The following is a 19,639-nucleotide window of genomic DNA, read 5'->3' on the forward strand; positions in this document are numbered from 1 at the left end:
AATCATTCTAAAAGTCTAATGATGTGGTTTTACTCACCTTGAATAGCATACTGCCATTCTAAACGTGTTTATATATTTTGGTTTACTTACCATAAGAATTTTGTTGGTTTTTAGATTGTGTTTATGACTTCCAATAGCACTTACCTTTCTAAGGAATTATCGTTGCCTATGTAAAATTAAAATAAACCATTATTATTACAATAAATCAGTCTATAATAAGTGTGAGATTTGACAAATTGTTGTAAAATGGTTAAGTGCATCAAAAGGAACCAGCATTAGGACCGTATATCACTTTCCCACTACCTGCTGGGCAAGCACAGCCAGTGCTACTCGATCTTGAGAAGAAAACTATCTATTGCGAGTGTTCAAGTGTAATTTACGGCAACTTCTCTGCTTTTCTGTTGGTTGAAAACATCATTACAATTCATTATTTGCTACAAATTCCAGTCACATGTGCAATTTAAAACTGAAGCAAGCAATCCCAAATCGCCCATTTATATCTGACACCGCAACATTTATCAAGTGCAAATAATTCTACCGTGATGCCTTATTAGACCAACATTCTTGGACCATTCAATTTAATATTAGACAAGAACAGAACTTACCCTCACAAGAGCATCATCAATTATGTGATCTCGTCGAACTTTGAGTCTTAAATAAGGGTTTAACTGCTGTCCCTGGACTAAGCTATAAAGAACGGTTATCCTTCTTTCACTGTACATTCGGATCCTATTATCATAGTAGAGTCCCAGGTTCTTGGTAACAGCATTCAAAATGAAGGGACAGGTCATAAAGGAGAACTTATTTTCTGTTTCTACTTTAAAGAAAGTATAATCTTTATCCATTTCCAAAACCTCGTTCAGTGGTTCATTAACAAATTCTTCAAATGGGATAAGTGGTTTCCGACAGTCAATGGCTTTCACACCAAGCTCTGTTTCAAGAGGGTCTACTCGGGGACCCTTTTTATTTCTCCTCTCCTCTCCTAGCAGCTCTTGAAGGGTTAGTTCACTGGACTCTGGGATTGGCTCTTCATCTTCCTCTTCGTTGTGACCAGTGTCAATTTCGCCTCCGACCACATTTGCATAGTTCACAATCTTTAAGCACTTTGAAGCGGCAACAATGGCATCGTCGTCATTCACTAAATTGCGACTGTTGAATTCATTGCTTATTACTTTGTAGGTTATCAACTGTTGAAAAGTTTCCATCATGCGACGAATGTGCTCGGCACTGTATTTAGACCATAATCTGACCAGTTTTGCTTGTGCTGCAAGGGGTAGCTTGCTCATTGCTTTACAAAACAAAGGCAGAGCCATTTCCAGGTATTCAGGACTATGGAGATTACTATTCTCCATCACAATAATGAACAAATTTAGATAGTTTGGATCTCGAGAGTATACATTATGATAAGTCAACTCACATTCTACATTAGGTGACAAGTACACAAGTGCATTAAGAAAGGCGCTTTCAATTTTTTCATTTGAAAGTAATCTAACGTAGATTCGTCGAACTGATTCAATATCTACAGATACTTCTTCAGGTCCTAGCTTTCGTAAATTGTTGTCTCCTTGTGAGTGATCACCTGTTCTGGAGGATGATGCTCCTGCATCTTCCTCCATGGCGGCAGCAGCAGAACAGGCAGCCTTTTCCTTTTCATCCTCATCCTTGTCTTCATCTTTCCCTTGAAGGGACTTCAGCTCTTCCTTGGTGTGATGTTTAGCTTTTCGGAAGCTTTGTACCAAGGCTTCAGCACTGGAAAACACTCTCCCAATGACACGGATTAGAGGTGAAAAATCTTCCTTTTCTCTACATAGTTCAAGAATTTCATATACCTTGTCTTCGGTCAGGTAAGTGACATCTATAAAAGGAGGGGAAGGCAGTAAAAATAAATTCAATTTACTTCCATAAAGAAAAGAAATAGCATGCCAGGAAAATGTTAATGGTTGCTGTGATGGCATTAACAGTCTAAATTAAACTACAATGGTATTTTTATAACTGTGGACTGCATTATGCTTCGCAATAGGGATTCATAGATACACATTTGGTTCAATGCCAACTTCACATAGCCAAATAAAGGTACACAAACATGACCACAAATGAAGAATGTGCAAATAGTGGCTTATTAAATACATTTCATATGGGAACTGTTACTTTAGTGACCATTTCACTCCTAGTCCATAGCCCATTTTCATCACAAACAATGGGTAACACTGTCTTTGGGGATGGGACTGGAGCATGATGCACAGCAGCATTTTGTAAAGAAAAAGAAAGTATAGTGCTTATGTACACATGGAGCACTGATCCCCCTCCCTTCTACAATCCTCCTGTATGCATGTGCAAGCCATAACCGTCTGTACTTTTTACAGCATAGGTGAGGTACTATGCTACTAAAGGGGGATGGAGAGGGTTGTATGAAGCAAAGTCAAAAAGACTAGCCCTATGAGGAGTAACACTTATGCTGCTACCTGCTGTCCCTTTTCCCCATACCGATGGGAGATTACAAAGTAGCCAACCTCTGGATGAATGTGGCATGCAGTGAAGGACAGCCTGCCCAAACGGATCATATGACCTTGAGCTGGCACCCAACGTACAGTGCTTACAAAACATGTGCATGATGGTCCATGTTGCAGCTCTGTAGAGGTCCTCTGGGGAAACCGGTCTCAACATATGGAAACATTCTTGGCCCTCAGCAGATGCACATGAGGCCCTTTGGGGGTGCAACTTGCTTATTGTGTAACACTTCTTCAAAATGAAGAACTTGAAAAGGTTGCGTTGGCTGCCTTAGAAGCAGGGGTTCACCCCTGTCAGTTGCAGTTACTTGGAAAGTGTCAGGTGCTCAAAGTTCATCCCCTGTGCCCTTTCCAAGTAGAACATGGCACCCTTGGCCATCTAGATTAGACTGATCTGTCAGGATCTGATGAAGGTTTAGGGGAGACTACTAGAAGATTGATTTTTTTGGTAAATGTTAAGGTGAGAGTTTCTTTGGCATAAAGCTGGGATATATACGAAGACTACTTTGGCTTTATGAAAAATCAAATTCAGGAAGGTCAACACACCGGGCTTGAAGCTCAGTCACCCAAACACCCAAAGTTGCAAGTTCACAGGGGCTATGGTCTCAAAGGGTTTTTGCACCAAGGATGCAAGACCACATTTATATCCCAGGGAGAAAAATGGAGTGACATAAGGAAATGTCACATACCATTAAAATGGCTCTTAATGGGATTATCCTGGCAAAACATGTTGGACCCTTAGAAGGTTAGGCACTAATCACTGTCAGAGGTAATGCATGAGTCTAGCTTTATGCTGGATTTCACCAGGCGAGTACTGACTGGTAGGAAGTCGACCAATGTAGTCAATAGCAAATAAATGCCCCTCCACATCCCCTCCCCCCTGGCAACCACCCCCCTACCATCAGTACCAGAAACTGAATATGCTAGATTGAGGTTTTCCTGAGACATGTGCTCATGGTCAAGGCCTTTAAGACCTAGGCTGCCAAGTAGAGTATTTTGGGAGTATTAGGTTAGATTTTCATATGTATGCTAAATCTCCCTTGCCTGTGAGACCCCTAGCACTTTTCGCTGGACTTGTGCATTCTTTTTCTATATTCCTGAATGAGTATTCTTCCCTCTCACCATGGAAAATCATTTTTGCGACTCTCCATACTTTATTTTTGGAATCGTACTCAACTTTTTGGGCATCTACATCTTATTGCAGCACGCAACACTTGCTATGCAGTATTGCTGGGGACCCCCCCCCCCCATGGGCTTCCCTTTTTATTTTTTCTTGGTCCTGAAAGGACAGCCACCCTGCAGACTTTGAATGTAGCATGTGTGCAGATTGGCTGGGTTCCTGGATACATGGCATGGATCTGGAAGCTTAAGTCAAGTCGACCAATGGAGCTGAATCCGACGAGGAAGAAAAGACACTGATAACACCTGTGTAACTGATGCATGCGCTGACCCCTTCTTCCATGCGAGTCCGGAAGACAGCTCTGACCCTTAGACTGGTGGGACCAATCAGTCTTAAGAATACCTGCATTTCGTGCCATTCCACGACCAGCTGTGACCTTCCTGGGCTGCAAACCGCCAAGAACATGGGACCTCGAGGCTGAGTGCTGTGCAACGTCTTCCTATGAACGAATGTCGCTGCAACTTGGTGAACTCCTGCTGCACCTCCAAAAGCAAGGTTCCAATATTTGAATTCCCTTCATCAGAGTGCTGTACCGAGATAACGAGGCAAAACGATTAGACAACAACCGGTCTGCATATGGTACCTTGAAAAGGGCGCCAAAACCACAGAGCCGTGAGAAGCACTGAAGAATCCTCTACTGGGAGCCTTTCTTCTACACTGCTGCTATTTCGCGTCAAGTGTCCTTTCTTTCGTCACCACGACCAAGAATCCAGAGACCGGGTCCTTTGCTGCCGCACTGTGAAGGCGTCCATCTGCAAGCTTTTCTTCACGGCTGAGGTAGTGTGTGGCTTGAGGGAATACTTACCCAAGTCTTTGCATCTCTCCTTTGTGGCTAGGGTGGTGATGTGTAATTGCGAGTTCACCCATACAGTTTGCCCAGGCCAAATGCATCTAGGGAGCCTTCTACAAAGTCTCTGAACCCTTTTACTGACTTTAAAGTACTGCATTTACTTATTCTAAGAAAATATCCTCTGGAACTCCGATTTCCTACAGTTTGCCTGTTCCTATTCGGTCTACTGTTGGCCACTGGACCACCAGTGTCCCCGTCTGCCTCTGAGAACACTCGGGCTCTAGATTGGGGAAGGACTGCTAAAGCAGAAGGCATCTGTGGAGGAATTCTTAGAAGTGGTGCAAAGCACTTACTTGCTATGTGTTGGTACTTATTGAAAAAGAATAGCATACTGCCCGTTAGGACTGATTTTCTATACTCTGGCCTGGTGGACAGATGTATAGAAGGCCAACTGAGGTAAGTGATGGGGACAACTCTGGGAGCTGTAGCCAAAACCAGTTCAAGGTAGCAAGAGAAGTGGTCAAGGCTAAGCCTCAAGAGGTGGTGAGCCTGTTAGGTTAGATTTTAATTTCTATACTAAATATCCCTCCACTGAGACCCCAGCAAATTTTGCTGGACTGAGGGATTCTTGTTCCTCGTTTCTGAGTGAGAACCTCCCCCCCCCCACTCACCCTTTCTTTTACTCTTTATGGGTGTCATTTTTTTCTGACTCTCCATAGTGTATTTTTGAATCTGTACCTTCCTATAGCTTTTTGAACATCTACATTTTATTATTGCAGCACACAACACTTTGTTTAGTGTTGCTGGGTTACCCGTTAAAACCCATTTGGAAATTCAAGGCGAGGAAAAACCTATTTGTAGTAAACTATTACACTTTTTCTGTTTCGGGAATGATTCAGTTATACCACTAACATTGCGAACAGGTATCTGGCCACTTAAGTTATTCCATTTCAGGAATAACACAATTACACTACCAACCATATAGAGAAACACTTTGCAACATATGTAACTGATTCTGTTACAGGAATATTCAGTTACCAACCATACTACTTTCTAGAATAGTGGAACACAATTCAGAAGGTAAGCAAGAACTTTGCTATACTTTTCAGAATGGCAGTGTTAAGAAAGATTTCTCTTTACAGCACCTTTCCCACCAAACTCTGCTTTTATTTTTTAATCTATCTGACCTGAACTTTTTGCAGTGGAGTGAAGTCTTCAGCATCACTACACTGGCTTTTGCTCATCTGTAGTGGGGAGACCGACATCTCGTCGGTACTGGGAATCATGGTTTCCCTTAGTCTTGTTACATTATCACTTTTGGTAACTTTCTATCATTGTACAATACATCTTACAATGCAGTATAATGAGGTTCACTTTTTGTTTTACCCTAGACTAACAGAGGATTTATGGTTACTCTACGATTGTGACAAGCTAAGGCAGAAGTTATTTTGTCATTTTTTGGTGCATTTTACTTTAGCCTTACAGTGTTTACCACCTTTGGCCATCTACTGTGGCTAGTGTCCAAACATGGCCATGCCACAGGGTTTTCCATTTGGTCCTTGGCCATCTTTTCACGAACCATTTTTCCTGACTTGCGAGGATGGGAAAATCCAAATATGGACTTCCAGCACCAGGGAAAGCTGAGGCTTTTCGTGGGCTACTGCAGGACCATGTGTTTGCGCTGACAGAAGTGGGTCGGGACTGTCTGGTCCCAAACCACAAACTGCTTTCAGTGTCTGAGTGGTATAGGTGTTCACATTGGTATAGGTGTTCAGATTGCTTTGACCCCCTCAGAACAGTGTCATCAGCCCCTTCCACTATCACTATCTCCTCTCCAAACAGGAGGGGACGTTCTGCATCCAGCTCTCTGTTAGGACAGTCTTTCTTAAGTACACCTATAGGGACTTTATCAAACTATACCTTAGGCAATGCAGAGACTCCAACTCTTAGTACAGGACCGTACCACCGAGAAATATGGTAGCAATGACAGAGCAGCCAGGCTCATCTTAGGATGGGAGAGGGCTGTAGGAAGGTACACAGAACTTGTAGCATACATACGGTCCAAAGAAACACTTACACCCATAGTTATGTAAATATAATGGGGTATTATATACACGGGCGAAGATACCTTTCTGGAGAGTTAAGTACTATTACAGTAAGTAAATAACATAAAACCACCAATGCAATACTTCTGGTAAGTAAACAGTGTAAAACGACATATAGAAAGGCAGTATTTCAGTCAGGGTAAGTAGAAACCACTTTGTAGTAAACCTGGTTATACTTTCTAGCATGGCAAGAAGCAATTCTAGAATAGTAGAGTAGAAGCCTAGCAATTACTTTTCAGAATGGCCATATGCAATTCTAAGGCGAGTGTTAGGCAAGAATTGGTGTAGTAACAGACTACAAAACACCAGTCTACTTGGTATTGGGTAACCCACCTTTTGGTATAGGGCTGTACTACACAAGTTGGTAGTGTGACCGAGCAGCCAGGCCTATCTCAAGAGGGATACATGTGAGCTGTAGCAATGAAATTAGCAAATACAAGTAGGCAAATAATACTTACACTCAAGTTTTCAGTTATAAATCGTTATTTAACATCAATTAAATTAATCATTCTTTAAAAAGTGCAAGATATGTAACAATCAAATACACTTTAAAATACTTTTCCAGAATCAGAATAAGCTTAGTAGATACTCTTTAGAGATGCTTTTTACACACTTCCTACACCCAGAGGTGACTTCTTTCACAAGGACAGTAATGGCATTTATACATCACTAGTACACTTTTCAGATTGAGGTTGCAGAAAGGAAAGGTTAAAAAGGAAGGAAAAAGGTTAAACAGGTTCTCAGGGCATGTGAGTATACTTAAATCTTCCAATGAACTCTAGAAAAAACCTTTCCCAGAAATAACAGTATAAACACAAGTTATAACCTCTGAGGGACCACAAAAATCAGTCAATGGACTAAAAGAGTCTGCAGGGTGCCAGGATTTCCAAAGCAAATTGGAGCACTGTCTATTGAGCAGAAGCACTTCGTAGTTAAAGGTCTTGCACAAAGTTCGAGAGTTTTGTAAAAAGATCACTGTAGGGTCACAAGCTGTTACACTTGTGGAGAGCACAGCTGAAATCAACAAAAGTAGCGACTGCAAGTCTCAACTGAGAAAAGCAAAACTAAAGACACAGAGGTAAGTACCCCAAGTCTGAACAGTACCTCTGGTTTGAAGAAGAGTGGTCCACCTGGATTCGGTCCTGTTGCAGCGATGCAGATCCTGGGTTCCTGAGCCTCAGTCATGGAGACAAGAGAGAGGATGGCTGCAGAACTCCTGCCACATCAATTTGGAGGTCGTCGGCAGCTATGGGCTCTTTTCGGATCAGCAGCACTTCGCCATTTTAGCGCGCAGTAAACAGCACCACTGCGGATCTTGGATACCGGTTGGGCTGCCTTATTTATTTTTTGTATTTGTAAAGCGCACTGCAGCCCATAGGCATTGCTTCACTCCTTCAGTCCTGCACTCTGGTGAGGGGACTGGAGCTCTGGTCGTCCTGCTTCTTGAGGGTCCTTGGGAGACCCCTGTAGCTTCTGGCCAGATTGCAGATGTTGCACTCTACCGATTTTTCGACCCCTAGCACTCGGTGCCTGCAGAAGCAAACAAGTACAGCCAGTCGGGGAAGATGCTCCAGTGGAGTTAGTCTCGGGGTTAGTTGGCCCCACTAACCTAAGGGAAGAAGTCGTCCCTTCCGGAGCTTCTCTTGTCAATCCGAAAAAGGAGTTTCAGCACAGCAGCAGGGCTTCACCGGGCAATTCAAAAGGTCCAGGAGGATGCAGCAAGCTTTGTTAACTGTTTTTGTCGGGTGTTCTTCCGAGTGGTCGACTGCCTCTAGTTCCAAAACCCTCGCCTTTTAAGCAGGTTTCTCCCATTCAGGCACAGCCTAGGCTGTCACTCAAACAGTAGGGTGGCTGTCCTGAAAGGACGGCCAGCCAGCCAGCCAGCCAATCAGGACTGGTTGCATTCATGCACTCCTAGAGATAAAGCACAGGGGAGTTTTGGAACCTCCCTCACTTCCTGCCCTTCCAGACACACTGGAGCCAGAGGTGGGTTTCAGGACTGAAGCCTGCCAAAGGCAAAACTAACAAATGACTCAAACCTAGCTTGGCGCACAGAGTAAAACCCAAGAAAGACCTCACAAACAGAAAATGGCAAACAAGACCGTGGCCATTTTGACAAAATGGTCACCCATGGGTGCTATAATGAAACTGAGGATTCAGCCTGCAGTAGAAAAAAAAAAAAAGCACAATGCTAGGAAATTAAAATCAATGCCACCAGCCGTTTGAAGTAGTGAGGGTAACATAAAAAAATGTTACATGAGACCCAGAAAGAGAAAAAGTAAAGTCAATTTCACTTTACTATTCTTGGGAACAGTAGTTCACACAAGAAAAGTTATTTAAACCTTATGAGAAATCTAAAGGATTTCTCTGTGACACTGCACTGAAGGTGCAGTGTGTCACCATACAAAACGTAGATGCCTATGGAGTTCGTCAGACTCCAAAAACAAAGGAAACCAAATCCAAATCAGGTCAAAACACAAAAAACTCCTGCTCACGCTAAAATTAAAACGTAAAGTCCAGCAAAAGAGCTAGGGGTCTCTAAGGTTGAAGGGAATTAGCACAGAAATGAGAATTCTCCCTAACGGCGAGTAAAAACAGTTATTCAGTTTCAGGAATAACATGAAGTTACAAGACCGACACAAGTAGGTAAATACTTGGCAGAGCTTGTAGTTACTTTTTAGAATAGTAGAACAATTCAAAAGGAAAGTAAGAACCTTGTTGTCAATTATGTATCCTATTCCGTTTCAGGAATAAAACAGTTCTACTGCCAACCTTAGCAAGTAATTGGCAACACTTGTAACTTATTCGGTCTCAGGAATGACATGCATTACTCACCGTAATAGCATTTCTGATGATTGTATCAGCTTAGATTCACATGATGTGCATATAGTCTAACATTCAGCGGTAACCGTGGGGTATTGCATCTAATCTTTCGAGAATCGAAATGGGACGTCAACATGGGCGTGCCTGTAACACTATCCCTAACGCGACGTGTAGTGTACCCAAAATCCCTCATGCGTAGAGGTCCCTCCGATTGTATTTTTTCTGCCATGAGGGAGCCAAATGACTATTGAGAGTACATAAAAGAGAAAGTAGTAAGAAGTCCATGTTCCTTCAACCCGAGCGGGGAGGAAGGGTGTGCGCATGCAAATCTAAGCAGATATAATCATCAGAAATGCTGTTACGGTGAGTAATGCATGTCTTCTGATGCTGGTTAATCTGCTTAGAATCACATGCTTTGCGTAGACTAGCAAGCAGTACCCGGAGTTGGGTTGTAAGAAGGAACAGCAGTGAAAAAATGTCTTAATACTGCTTGTCCCACCCGAGAATCAGACCTAGAATGAAAGTCTAGGCAATAGTGTTTTCTAAAGGTGTGTACAGAACTCCAGGTTGCTGCTTTGCTAATAAACTATAGGGGAACATTCGCAATGAGAGCTATGGAAGCCCCAGTGCCTAGTGTAGAATGGGCTCAAGGCTTGAAGGGCAGTTCTCTCTTAGCAAGAGTCTAAGAGTGTGATGCATTTGACAATCCACCTTGAGATGGCTGATTTAGTGACAGGATCCACTTCTCTACCAGCTGCCACTGAAAAAATTGTTTGTTTTTCCTCAGTGGTCTAGTTCTTTCCAGGTAAAACATGACTGCCCTGCACACATCTAATGTGTGAAGGCTTCTTTCAGCCACGTGGAGAGCACAGGAAGAAAGTAGGCAGTTCTATTGATTGGTTTACATGGAACTTGGAAATAAATGTAGGCGCAATAAATCGAGGGTTAGTGCGCAGAACCACCTTATCTCTGAACTGTAATGAAAGGGTCTAGAACTGAAAGGGCCTGTAGTTCACCAACTCTCTTTATAGAAGTGATAGCCACTAGGAAGGTGGTTTTATAGCTAAGATCGTTGAGACTTGCCTTATACATAGGGCTCAAAAGGAGACCTCATACGTTTAGTCAATACCACATTTAGAAATGGGGGGGGGGGGAATGAATCTTTTTAACCCCTTCTATGAAAGCCTTAATAACTGGTATTTTCCAACATGACACCTTCTGTTGTGACGTAGTGTAGGCCGAGAGAGCAGCTAAGTGAACCTTCAGGGAATTAAAAACCAGGCCCGAGTCTAGTAGGTGAGTCAGGTACAACACAATGCGAGTAGGAGAGCAGTCAATAGGATTGACACCCTTGGAATTGCACCAGATAAAGCGCTTCCATTTACTGGAGTAGCAGTATCAGGTGTTAGGTTATCTTGCCTCCCCAAGTATGTCCATGCATCTCTGAGGGAGTAGTAGGTGCCCAAACTCTGACCTCAGGAGCCAAACCACCAAGTTCAGGGTTTGCGGGCATGGGTGAAGAGTCTCCTCTTGTCCTGCGATAACATGTACGGGCAAGGCAGTTTCATTGAAGGAGATAGGGACATATCCATCAGATGAGAGAACAAGGGTTGGCGGGCCCACATGGGGGCCCACCAATATCATGGAAACTGATTCCTGGGGCATCTTGTGCACAATCTGTCTTTGTGTAGTCACCATTCGTATTCTACGAGCAGCGGGAAGTCTCTGCTGAACACGTCCGCTCGAAGATTGTGTTCCCCTGGAACGTGTTGAGACACCAGGAACATCCTGTGTTTGAGAGCCCATTTCCAAATGTTCTGGGACAGCTTGGATAGCCCTGGAGAGTGTGTGCCCTCTTGCTTGTTCAAGTAGTACATGGCCGTGGTGCTGTCCGTGAGAATCAGGATGTCTTCCCCTGCAACTGTGTCTGAAACAGATTTATGTGGTTGGAAGCTACATCTGGGGACCACACGTCATGCACCGTCTGCTGAAGCAGGTGAGCCCCACCCCATGAGAGGAGTGTCGTGAGAGTGGCAGGGGTGGTGAAGGCCTTTCCCTTCAAGAGGTTTTGCCTCGACCACCACTGCAGAGAGAATGAGGGCTGGCGAGACAACCACCAGATCTTCCCATTGTCTGCTGGCCTGACACCAGTGACTGTTGAGCCACTCTTGAATAGGACGCATGCACAGATGCGCGTGAGGAACTAAGTAAATACAGGACGCCATCATTTCTAACAGTCGGATGGCTTTGCGTACCATCACCTCTCGAATGGCTACATATTGAGGGATCTGAAACAGCATGTTTTGAACCCTCTCGTACGGGAAGACGAGGCCGTCTCCTGTTCGAATTAGAGCCCCTAGGAATTGTTTGACTTGACTGAGTCCTAGGCTGGATTTCTTCTCGGAGAATCCCAGGATGAATAAGAGGTCCGAGTGATCAACAGGCATGTTCCGTAGGAATCCTTTTATGAGGCAGTCGTCGAGGTAAGGGTAAACCAGAACGGATTCTCTGCGCAGGTGCGCTGCTGCCACTACCTTCGTAAACACCCTTGCCGGGCAGTAATGCCAAAAGGGGAGTACTCTGAACTGATAGTGCTTGTCCTTTATCATGAACCTTGGGTATTTTCTGTGTGCCGGCAACATTGAAATATGAAAGTATGCCATGAAATCCGCCGTTTCAACAGAGGGATTACCTCCTGCAACGTGATCATGCAACACTTTTGAGGTTTGCCCCATGGATGTGTCGAGCACAGCTCCGATGTATTGGAGCCGCTGGGTAGGTATCAAATGGGACTTCTTTAAAGTGAGGGAGAATCCCAGCTTGTGAAGGGAGTAGCAGGTGACAGACAGATGATCCAGGGCTTGCTTGGGGGAGAGTGCCCTGATCAAGCAATCGTCCAGGTAGGGGTAGACGCGAATCCCCTTTCTTGAGATACGCTGCCACCACCATCAGCTTGGTGAAAACCCTTGGGGCAGAGGTCAATCCAAACGGCAGGACCCGAAACTGAAAATGCGAGTCGGCAACCGCGAATCTCACGTACTTCCTGTGCTCGGGATGAATCGGCACATGAAAGTAAGCATCCTTGAGGTCGAGAGACACCAACCAATCCTGAAGTTGAAGGGCCTGGAGGACTTGAGAAAGATTAACCATCTTGAACTTGTCCTTCCTGAGGAGCTTGTTCAGCCAACACAAGTCCATGATGGGTCTCAATCCCCAGTCTTTTTTCGGGATAAATAAATGAGGGGAATACCATCCCTTGTTCCTCTCCGCTACAAGCACCAGTTCTATGGTGCCTTTCTCCAGCAGGGATAGGATTTCCTGTGCAAGGAGCGGATCCGGACTCTTCAAAGAGAGCTTCCCCGGTGGATTGTCGTGAGGCCTCTGCCGAAAGCAGAGACAGTAGCCGTGGGTTATGATCTCCAGAACCCACACATCTGAAGTAATGGCACACCATTCTCCAAGACGCTGCGCAAGTCTGCCCCCAAACAGCGAACCACGGGACATGGCCTCATGACTGAGCGGACGCAGCTGCGGCAATGCCTGAGAGCAAAGAGGCAACTGGCCGAGCGGCTTTGGCACTTCAAGTACCCTGCTTTCCACCTCTGGTACTCCTTGTTAGGCAAAAACCTGTGCAGTTCCCTTAGGGACCACTGCAAAAGGCTTAAGACTACAGGTGTTGGCAGTAAACCCAATTGGTAGCAGTCTGTACCACCCAGATTTACCTGGTAGCTGTGGCTGAGCAGCCAGACTTCTCACAAGAAGAGTTAGACAGTATGTAGAGTATACAAGATAGGTACCAAAATACAGTAGCACAAGCAAACACTGACCAGAGCTTTGGTAACAAAGAATATAATTATTTATTTAAAGACACTTAGAAACGCTCTAGCACTATTATTGTAAGCAAGTTCAAAAACACAGTCACTATTAATAGATATACATCCCTTATTCCTTATTAGACAAGTCTTAGTTAACATCACTTATTTCCAGACAGAGGTGAGCGCTTAACTAAAGATGGCACTTCAATAAGTTAAGAAAAAGGGAGGGGAAAAGGCAGAAATTAGGAACAGCACACTACACAATACTTTAGAAGCACTCAGCAAGGCAGGAAAGTCAAAGTCTACTTGTGATCAAAATGTTCAGAGGCCAGGCTCCCGCTTGGAGAGAGTAGAACACCAATGCGCCCAAGATCACACAGTTTAAAAGGCTTGGAAAGAGAGAGTTTAAAAAGGAATTAGTTCAGCTCAGAAAAGTTCAGTTAGCCAGCCTAGGGTCAACCCAAGGGGTAAGATTAGGATTTACGAGACACCCCACACAGACCGTTGCGAGGGAGGCCAGGCGGACAGTACCTTGAAAGTGGAGAGAATCCTCCAGCGGGGGCAGTTGTTCCTGGCAGTGGATGCAAGTCACAGCGTCGTCCAGAGGAAGAGAAGATCTCGACGTGGAGAAAAGCTGAAGGTCGTTGCACTGCCAGGGAAGAAACCAGCCGCGGAGTTCTCCGGTTAAACGGTACTACCCTTTTATTCACGGTAGTGGTAAAACGTGGTATCCCGGGCAAACTGGTTATCCCCACCAGTCAAAGGAAGAAGACTCTTCGGGATGAAGATATCCTCTGTCGTTGGAAGAAGTGGTGAGTCGGTTCAGCAGAACTCCACCGGTGGTGTCGTCATTGCAGGCCGGCTCAGCTTCTCCCTCTTCGGATTCTTTGGTCCTGTGGCGACGTCTGAAGTCCCAGTCCCCAAAGCCCTGCTTTTATGCAGAAAACCCCCATTCATCAGTCCTAGCTGTCACTCAAACATGCTAAGTGGTGAGCCGGGTGGCTCACCACTGGGCCAATCACACAAGAGTGCGACTTGAGTTGCAGAGGCAACTCAGTCCAGGGTGCCTAAACCCCCCTCCTACACATCCTGTATACCCAGACAGAGTGGCACCACTTTTGGAGGCTTCTGTGGAGAAGCCCGCCAAAAAGTAGAACAAAGGGCTCGACTTGGGTTGGAGTTACAGAGGCGAACACAAACGCCATTTTAAAACCGAGTCCTGGCGAAAAGACCCAACTGGGGAATAAATATTAAATGAATAACCCAGCGTTATCTTTAACATTGCACCAAAAAGTGGTGCGTTTAAAATGAATGGGAAAATCCCATAGTAAATATTCTTAAGGAATATTTCGCGTGGTAACCACTGCCACCAGCCAGAAACTCGACAAGGGGGGACTGCACAGTGCCCCCTCGAAAACAGACCCAGGGGTAATCTAATTAACCCCATCCAGTACTTCCACAATATGATGGTTTGTACTGGTTCTATTCACAAATTTGGACTAATATAGCCAATGGTGCCTTTACATGCCCCGGGAGACAGTAGTCAGTCCCAGGGTATGGAGTCTATGTTTGGGGTTCACTATGACACCCATGTGTTACTGCACTGAGGGTGCTGTGTAACACTTACCAAAAACCACATGAAACCCTGCGGAGTAAAAGACCCCATAGCCCATAAAACACATTACACAGTCAAAGGATATCTCAAATCATGTCTAAGAGTGGGAGAAAAAAAATAAAAAAGTCTCACTCTTAGCAGGAGAAAAAGAATAAACCCCAAAAATCCAGCAAAGCTGCTAGGGGACTCACTAGGTTTGGGAAATTAGCCTTAACAGAGAATTCTCCCTAACACTCCTACATTGGCCCCTTTGGCAGCTCCTCTCGATCTACAAAAGGAAGTACCGAAAGGAACCTCCCCTACATTGCTGTCCCAGAGGACGAAAAGGCGGAGGTTGGCGTACTGCAGCGCTCAAAGACTTTGCTGCAGCTTTGGAGGTCTGCAACCTCTCAAGGCTCTCGTCAGCCTTGCTGCCAAAAAGATGGCCACCATCAAAAAGCATGTTGAGAAGCCGGGATTGCACATCAGGAGCAAACCCCGATTCCGCAACCATGAAAACCGGCACATCACGGTGGTCACGCCATGGACCGGCTGACACAGTTGGCCATGTCCAGACCCGACTGAACGGATTCACACATGGCATCCTTGCCATCTCGGACGAGGGGCAGAAAACCATCCCGTTCCTCCCCTTCGGGAATATGTTAAGCTGCCAAACATACACAATTCCATAAAGTGTGAGTGAATCTTGCCAAGGCACAAACGGAGTTGGCTGCCTTTAAAGCCATACCCCCAGAAGAAAATATCTTCTTCGCCCAACCATCAAAGCGCTCGTCGTCCCTATCAGGAGGGATGGTAGGGTACGCAGCCTGCTTCGCTGGGGCCATAGCTGCCTGCACCACCAAACTCTCCGGAGTAGGGTGCGTTGACAAGTAGCAGGGGTTACCACTGGCTGGACGGTATTTTTTCAGAAGCGACTTATTCACTGCCGGGAGACTCTCTGGAGCAGTCCAAGCCGCCGCCACCCTTCTTTGCAAAGCCAAATGAAATGGCAACACCGGGTCAGTGGGTGGACCTTGGTCCAGGATATCCATTAGGTCATCCTGCAGAAAATCAAAAGGTGGAGCAGACCACCCCAAGTACTCAGTCACCCTCGATACGAGACGCCGATACGAGTATTCGGCATGTGTACCAGGCTCAGGCCTGCCGAACTCAACCTCCGGAGAGGTGTCAAGACCACTGGCATCATGTAAGGACTGACGTAGGTCTTCCATTTGACTGTGACCAGACAATAGGTCACCAGGAACCTCAGAAGGCACAACCCCCCCCCCCTCCTCCTCCTCCTCATCATCCGACCCTTCTTCCACCTCTGAAATGTAGTCCAAAGGCTGGAATAAATCAAGCCGGGGGGGGGGGGGGGATGACCAGAGAAGGGCTCAAACGCAGGCTTACTGACTTACTGAGAGCCTTCCTCAGTTTCCACAGCCCTCCGGGGCACCTCCAGTAAATTCTCCTCAAAAGGCGTTCAGGGCGCCGATGGAATTGGCGTCGACCGAGGCACCAACGACTTCGACAACTGCTGCGAGGCCAGAGCCCCGAGCGTGTCCTTAAACTGCCTCGGCGCCAATGGCGTCGACGACTTCTTTCAGAGCCTCGAGAGTCCCTCTACGGACACAGCGCCAATGCCTTCTTGGAAGGCCTCACGGGTTCCGACGGTCTCGAGGGCATCGAGGACCGGGACCTGGACCTGGCAAGGCTATGTCGATCAACATTGTCCGATAGGAACCTCGACGGCTCCCAATCGCACCAACCGCCCAAGCCCAAAGGCGTGCGAGTGGTGGCTCTAGTTCGTTCCTGGCAGGCTTCTCTAGAAGGCGTGGACGGAACGGTGCCCTGCAATTCGAAAATCGCCATCATCTGCTGGCAGAATGCGTCCCATTCAGCCACCGATGAAGACTTGGTGGGACAAGTCACACGCCGTCTGGTGGAGTCCTCCGACGAGGACGGGGAAGGCGACCGGTGACGGCGCTTCCGAGAATGCTTAGAAGAGGCAGAGGAATGGCAGGACCCACTCCGAGACAGACTCCCTGGACTTACGTCAACGCAGAGTCTCGCCCCTCGAATCGTCCGTCAAAAGCCCAGCAGATTTCAACTTATGGGTTTTAGATACCCTACCTACTGATCATTTCTTCTTCCGCTCCCGCAAGGCCTTCGATGTCGAGGACTGGCAGTCATCGCAGTAGTCGGTGGCGTGGCTTTCGCCGAGGCACCAGAGGCAGACTTCGTGCGGGTCAGTGATGGACATTTTGGAACTGCATCCTGACACTTTTTGAAGCCTGACTTCGGGGTAGAAGAAGACATTTTCTCAATTCAAAGTACAAGAACCGAGCGTGCGGTGATCTGGAAGCGAACACGTTCGCGGAAAAAACGGAACTGAGGCTACGGGCGTCGTGCGTCCTAGATATAACATCTGGTAACGTCGACCATCGACAGAGGCAATCGAGGGACAGCTTATCGACATCGACACAGGACGCCTACGCCAAAAGTTTTCTGAAGCAGCACAGCTGTGGTCATTACTGTCAAAGATGCGGAAAACGTCGGAGGACACAATCCCCTCGAAATTACTGTTACCTCTCTGGCAAGTGGGTTTATTGGTTAGCTGGCCCAACGACTTGAGTGCATCGTATTCCTCTTTAGCCGTTTTCAAAGTGTCTTCAACGGCTTTTCCAAAGAATATGTTGGGCTCAATGGGCATATTGAGAAGTGTGGCTTGTGTCTCTTGCTTGAAGCCGGATTGGCGTAACCAAGCATGACGCTTGTTACCTGTGCAATAATTCTGCCCGCATTGTCAGCGGCGACCAGATTACTCTTTAACATGCAGCTTGAAACTGCCCCGTCATCTGCCGCCACAAAGGCCAATTGTGTCTTAAGGGGTTCAGGGGCTCATAACAAAGCTGACACCTCATCCCATTTTTGGCAGTTACAACTTCCACTTTCTCCCCATCGTATACAGCTTCTTACTCCTTGTCCAGAGGTGCCTCAGAGGAGGCTAGGTGTGTTCCCCCTCTCTTCCTTGTTGTTTTAACTACGAGAGGCAGGTTTGAGCTGTACCCTGATATAGAAGGGGTCTGATGGAGCAGGTCGGAAGAGCTTCTCGATGCGGGGGTTAACTGCCCGCGCCTGATTAGGCTTCTCCAGCGAGGGTTGCATCTTCCACTAAATAGACTGCAGGACGGGAATGAACTGAGTGACAGCCTTCTTATCCCCCAAAATATCGTCAAAGTCCTTGTCTTGTTCAGTTTCCTGCGTTGCGATCTGGAAATGCTCAGCCGCCTTGATGAGCATGTCAATCAGTAATGGCTGGTTATCTATAGGTGAATCCGCCACAGGAGGATCCTGGTTGACAGGAAACCCTAGATTATACATGTCAGGCTCATCATCACCACCATAGTAAGGGTCTGCGGCCTCTTGAGGTGCATAAAAGTCCTCAGTGTCCGGGTCACAGGTCAATGACTGGGGGATGGGTCTTGCTGTGATTGAATAGTTAGGTTTTAAGGCAGAGACTTCTTTGAAGGGGGTTAAGAAGCAGTGGCCGAGTGTTTGGGAGAATTCTCAGAAATGTGCTAATTCCCTCCACCTTAGAGACCCCCAGCAACTTTGCTGGATTTTGAGGACTTGATTTATCATCTGGAACGAGATAGACCCTTTGTCCCACTCTCTCATGTATTTTAATGTGCATTTTACCTCGGTTTCTTTTGGTTGGAGTCTGACAAACTCCATAGGCATCATCTTTTACATTGTGTCACAGCACCTTCAGTGCAGTGACACAGGGAAGTCTTCCAGATTTCCTAAAGGTTTAATTACCTTCTCTGGGATAAACTACTTCTCATGTAACATTTTTTGTTACCCTTTACTCACTGAATGGCTGGTGGCAGTGGTTTTGTTTGAACTACCATGGTGTGTATTTACTGCGGGCTGCGTTCACAGCTACAGTAAAGCACCCACGGGAGCCATCTTTGTCAAAATGGACTCTGGTCTTTTTTCACCATTTCTTTGTGGAAAGGCCCTTCTTGATATTTACTCCGTGCACCAAACCAGGTTTGGTCTCTTAATTTTGCCTTTGGCGGAATTCACAAAAGAAGCCCGCCTCTGGTTCCAGAGTGTCTGGGGTAGGCAGGAAGTGCCCAAAACTCCCTGTGCTTAGTCTCCTGGGAGACCCAAATGCACTCTGTGGCGATTGGCTGGCTGACTGTCCGGCAGGGACAGCCACCCTGCTGGGTGACTGACAGATAGGCTGGAATGAATTGGAGAGAACTGAATAAAAGGAGTCTTTTGGCTTGGAAGGCAGAGTCGACCACTGGACGAAGGAACCGAAGAACTTCTTGAAGAGGACGCCTGCTGCAACTCCTGGACCGTTGGTTTGTCCGGTGAAGCACTGCTGCAGTGCCGAATCGCCAAGTTCGCATCGACACAAGCCCCTAGACGGACTTCTCCCCTTGAGTTGGTGTGACCAATCAACTCCAAAATAAGGCACCTGGACATCCATCTCGGAGCTGGTTGAATTTCCACAGAGTTGCTGCTGGAAACTGTATAGCCAGGGAGAGGAACACCAGATTGTGTGGTTTTCTTTTAAGCTGACCTAGAGCTTTTGGAAGATCCTCTGGACTCCCAAGAAGCAGGACTGACCGAGCCTGAGCCCCCTCAACAGAGTGCTGGACCCCAGAAGCAAGGAAAGTCCATATCGACAGCCAGGAACCGCAGTGTTGCTATTTGAGGTAGACGCAAGGAGCTGAAACACTGAACAGCCACTGAAAGTGATGTTTGCCGGTTGCGAGTTTTGACCGTCCCAGTGCATTGCAGGAGTCCC

General features: G+C 46.3%; 1 protein-coding gene across 3 annotated transcripts in view; it reads right to left on the reverse strand.

Moving 5' to 3' along the window:
- Positions 1 to 19,639, reverse strand: part of UBE3A (ubiquitin protein ligase E3A) — a 784,873-nt gene that overhangs the window by 443,151 nt on the left and 322,083 nt on the right. For all 3 annotated transcript variants that reach the window (XM_069636585.1, XM_069636586.1, XM_069636587.1), the window contains one exon: positions 606 to 1,855. In XM_069636585.1, the coding sequence (XP_069492686.1) occupies positions 606 to 1,855 (1,250 nt within the window). The remainder of the gene's footprint in view (positions 1 to 605; positions 1,856 to 19,639) is intronic.

This window comes from Ambystoma mexicanum, chromosome 7p (genome assembly GCF_040938575.1).
Source record: "Ambystoma mexicanum isolate Mex_15411 chromosome 7p, UKY_AmexF1_1, whole genome shotgun sequence".
Taxonomy (NCBI): Eukaryota; Metazoa; Chordata; class Amphibia; order Caudata; family Ambystomatidae; genus Ambystoma; species Ambystoma mexicanum.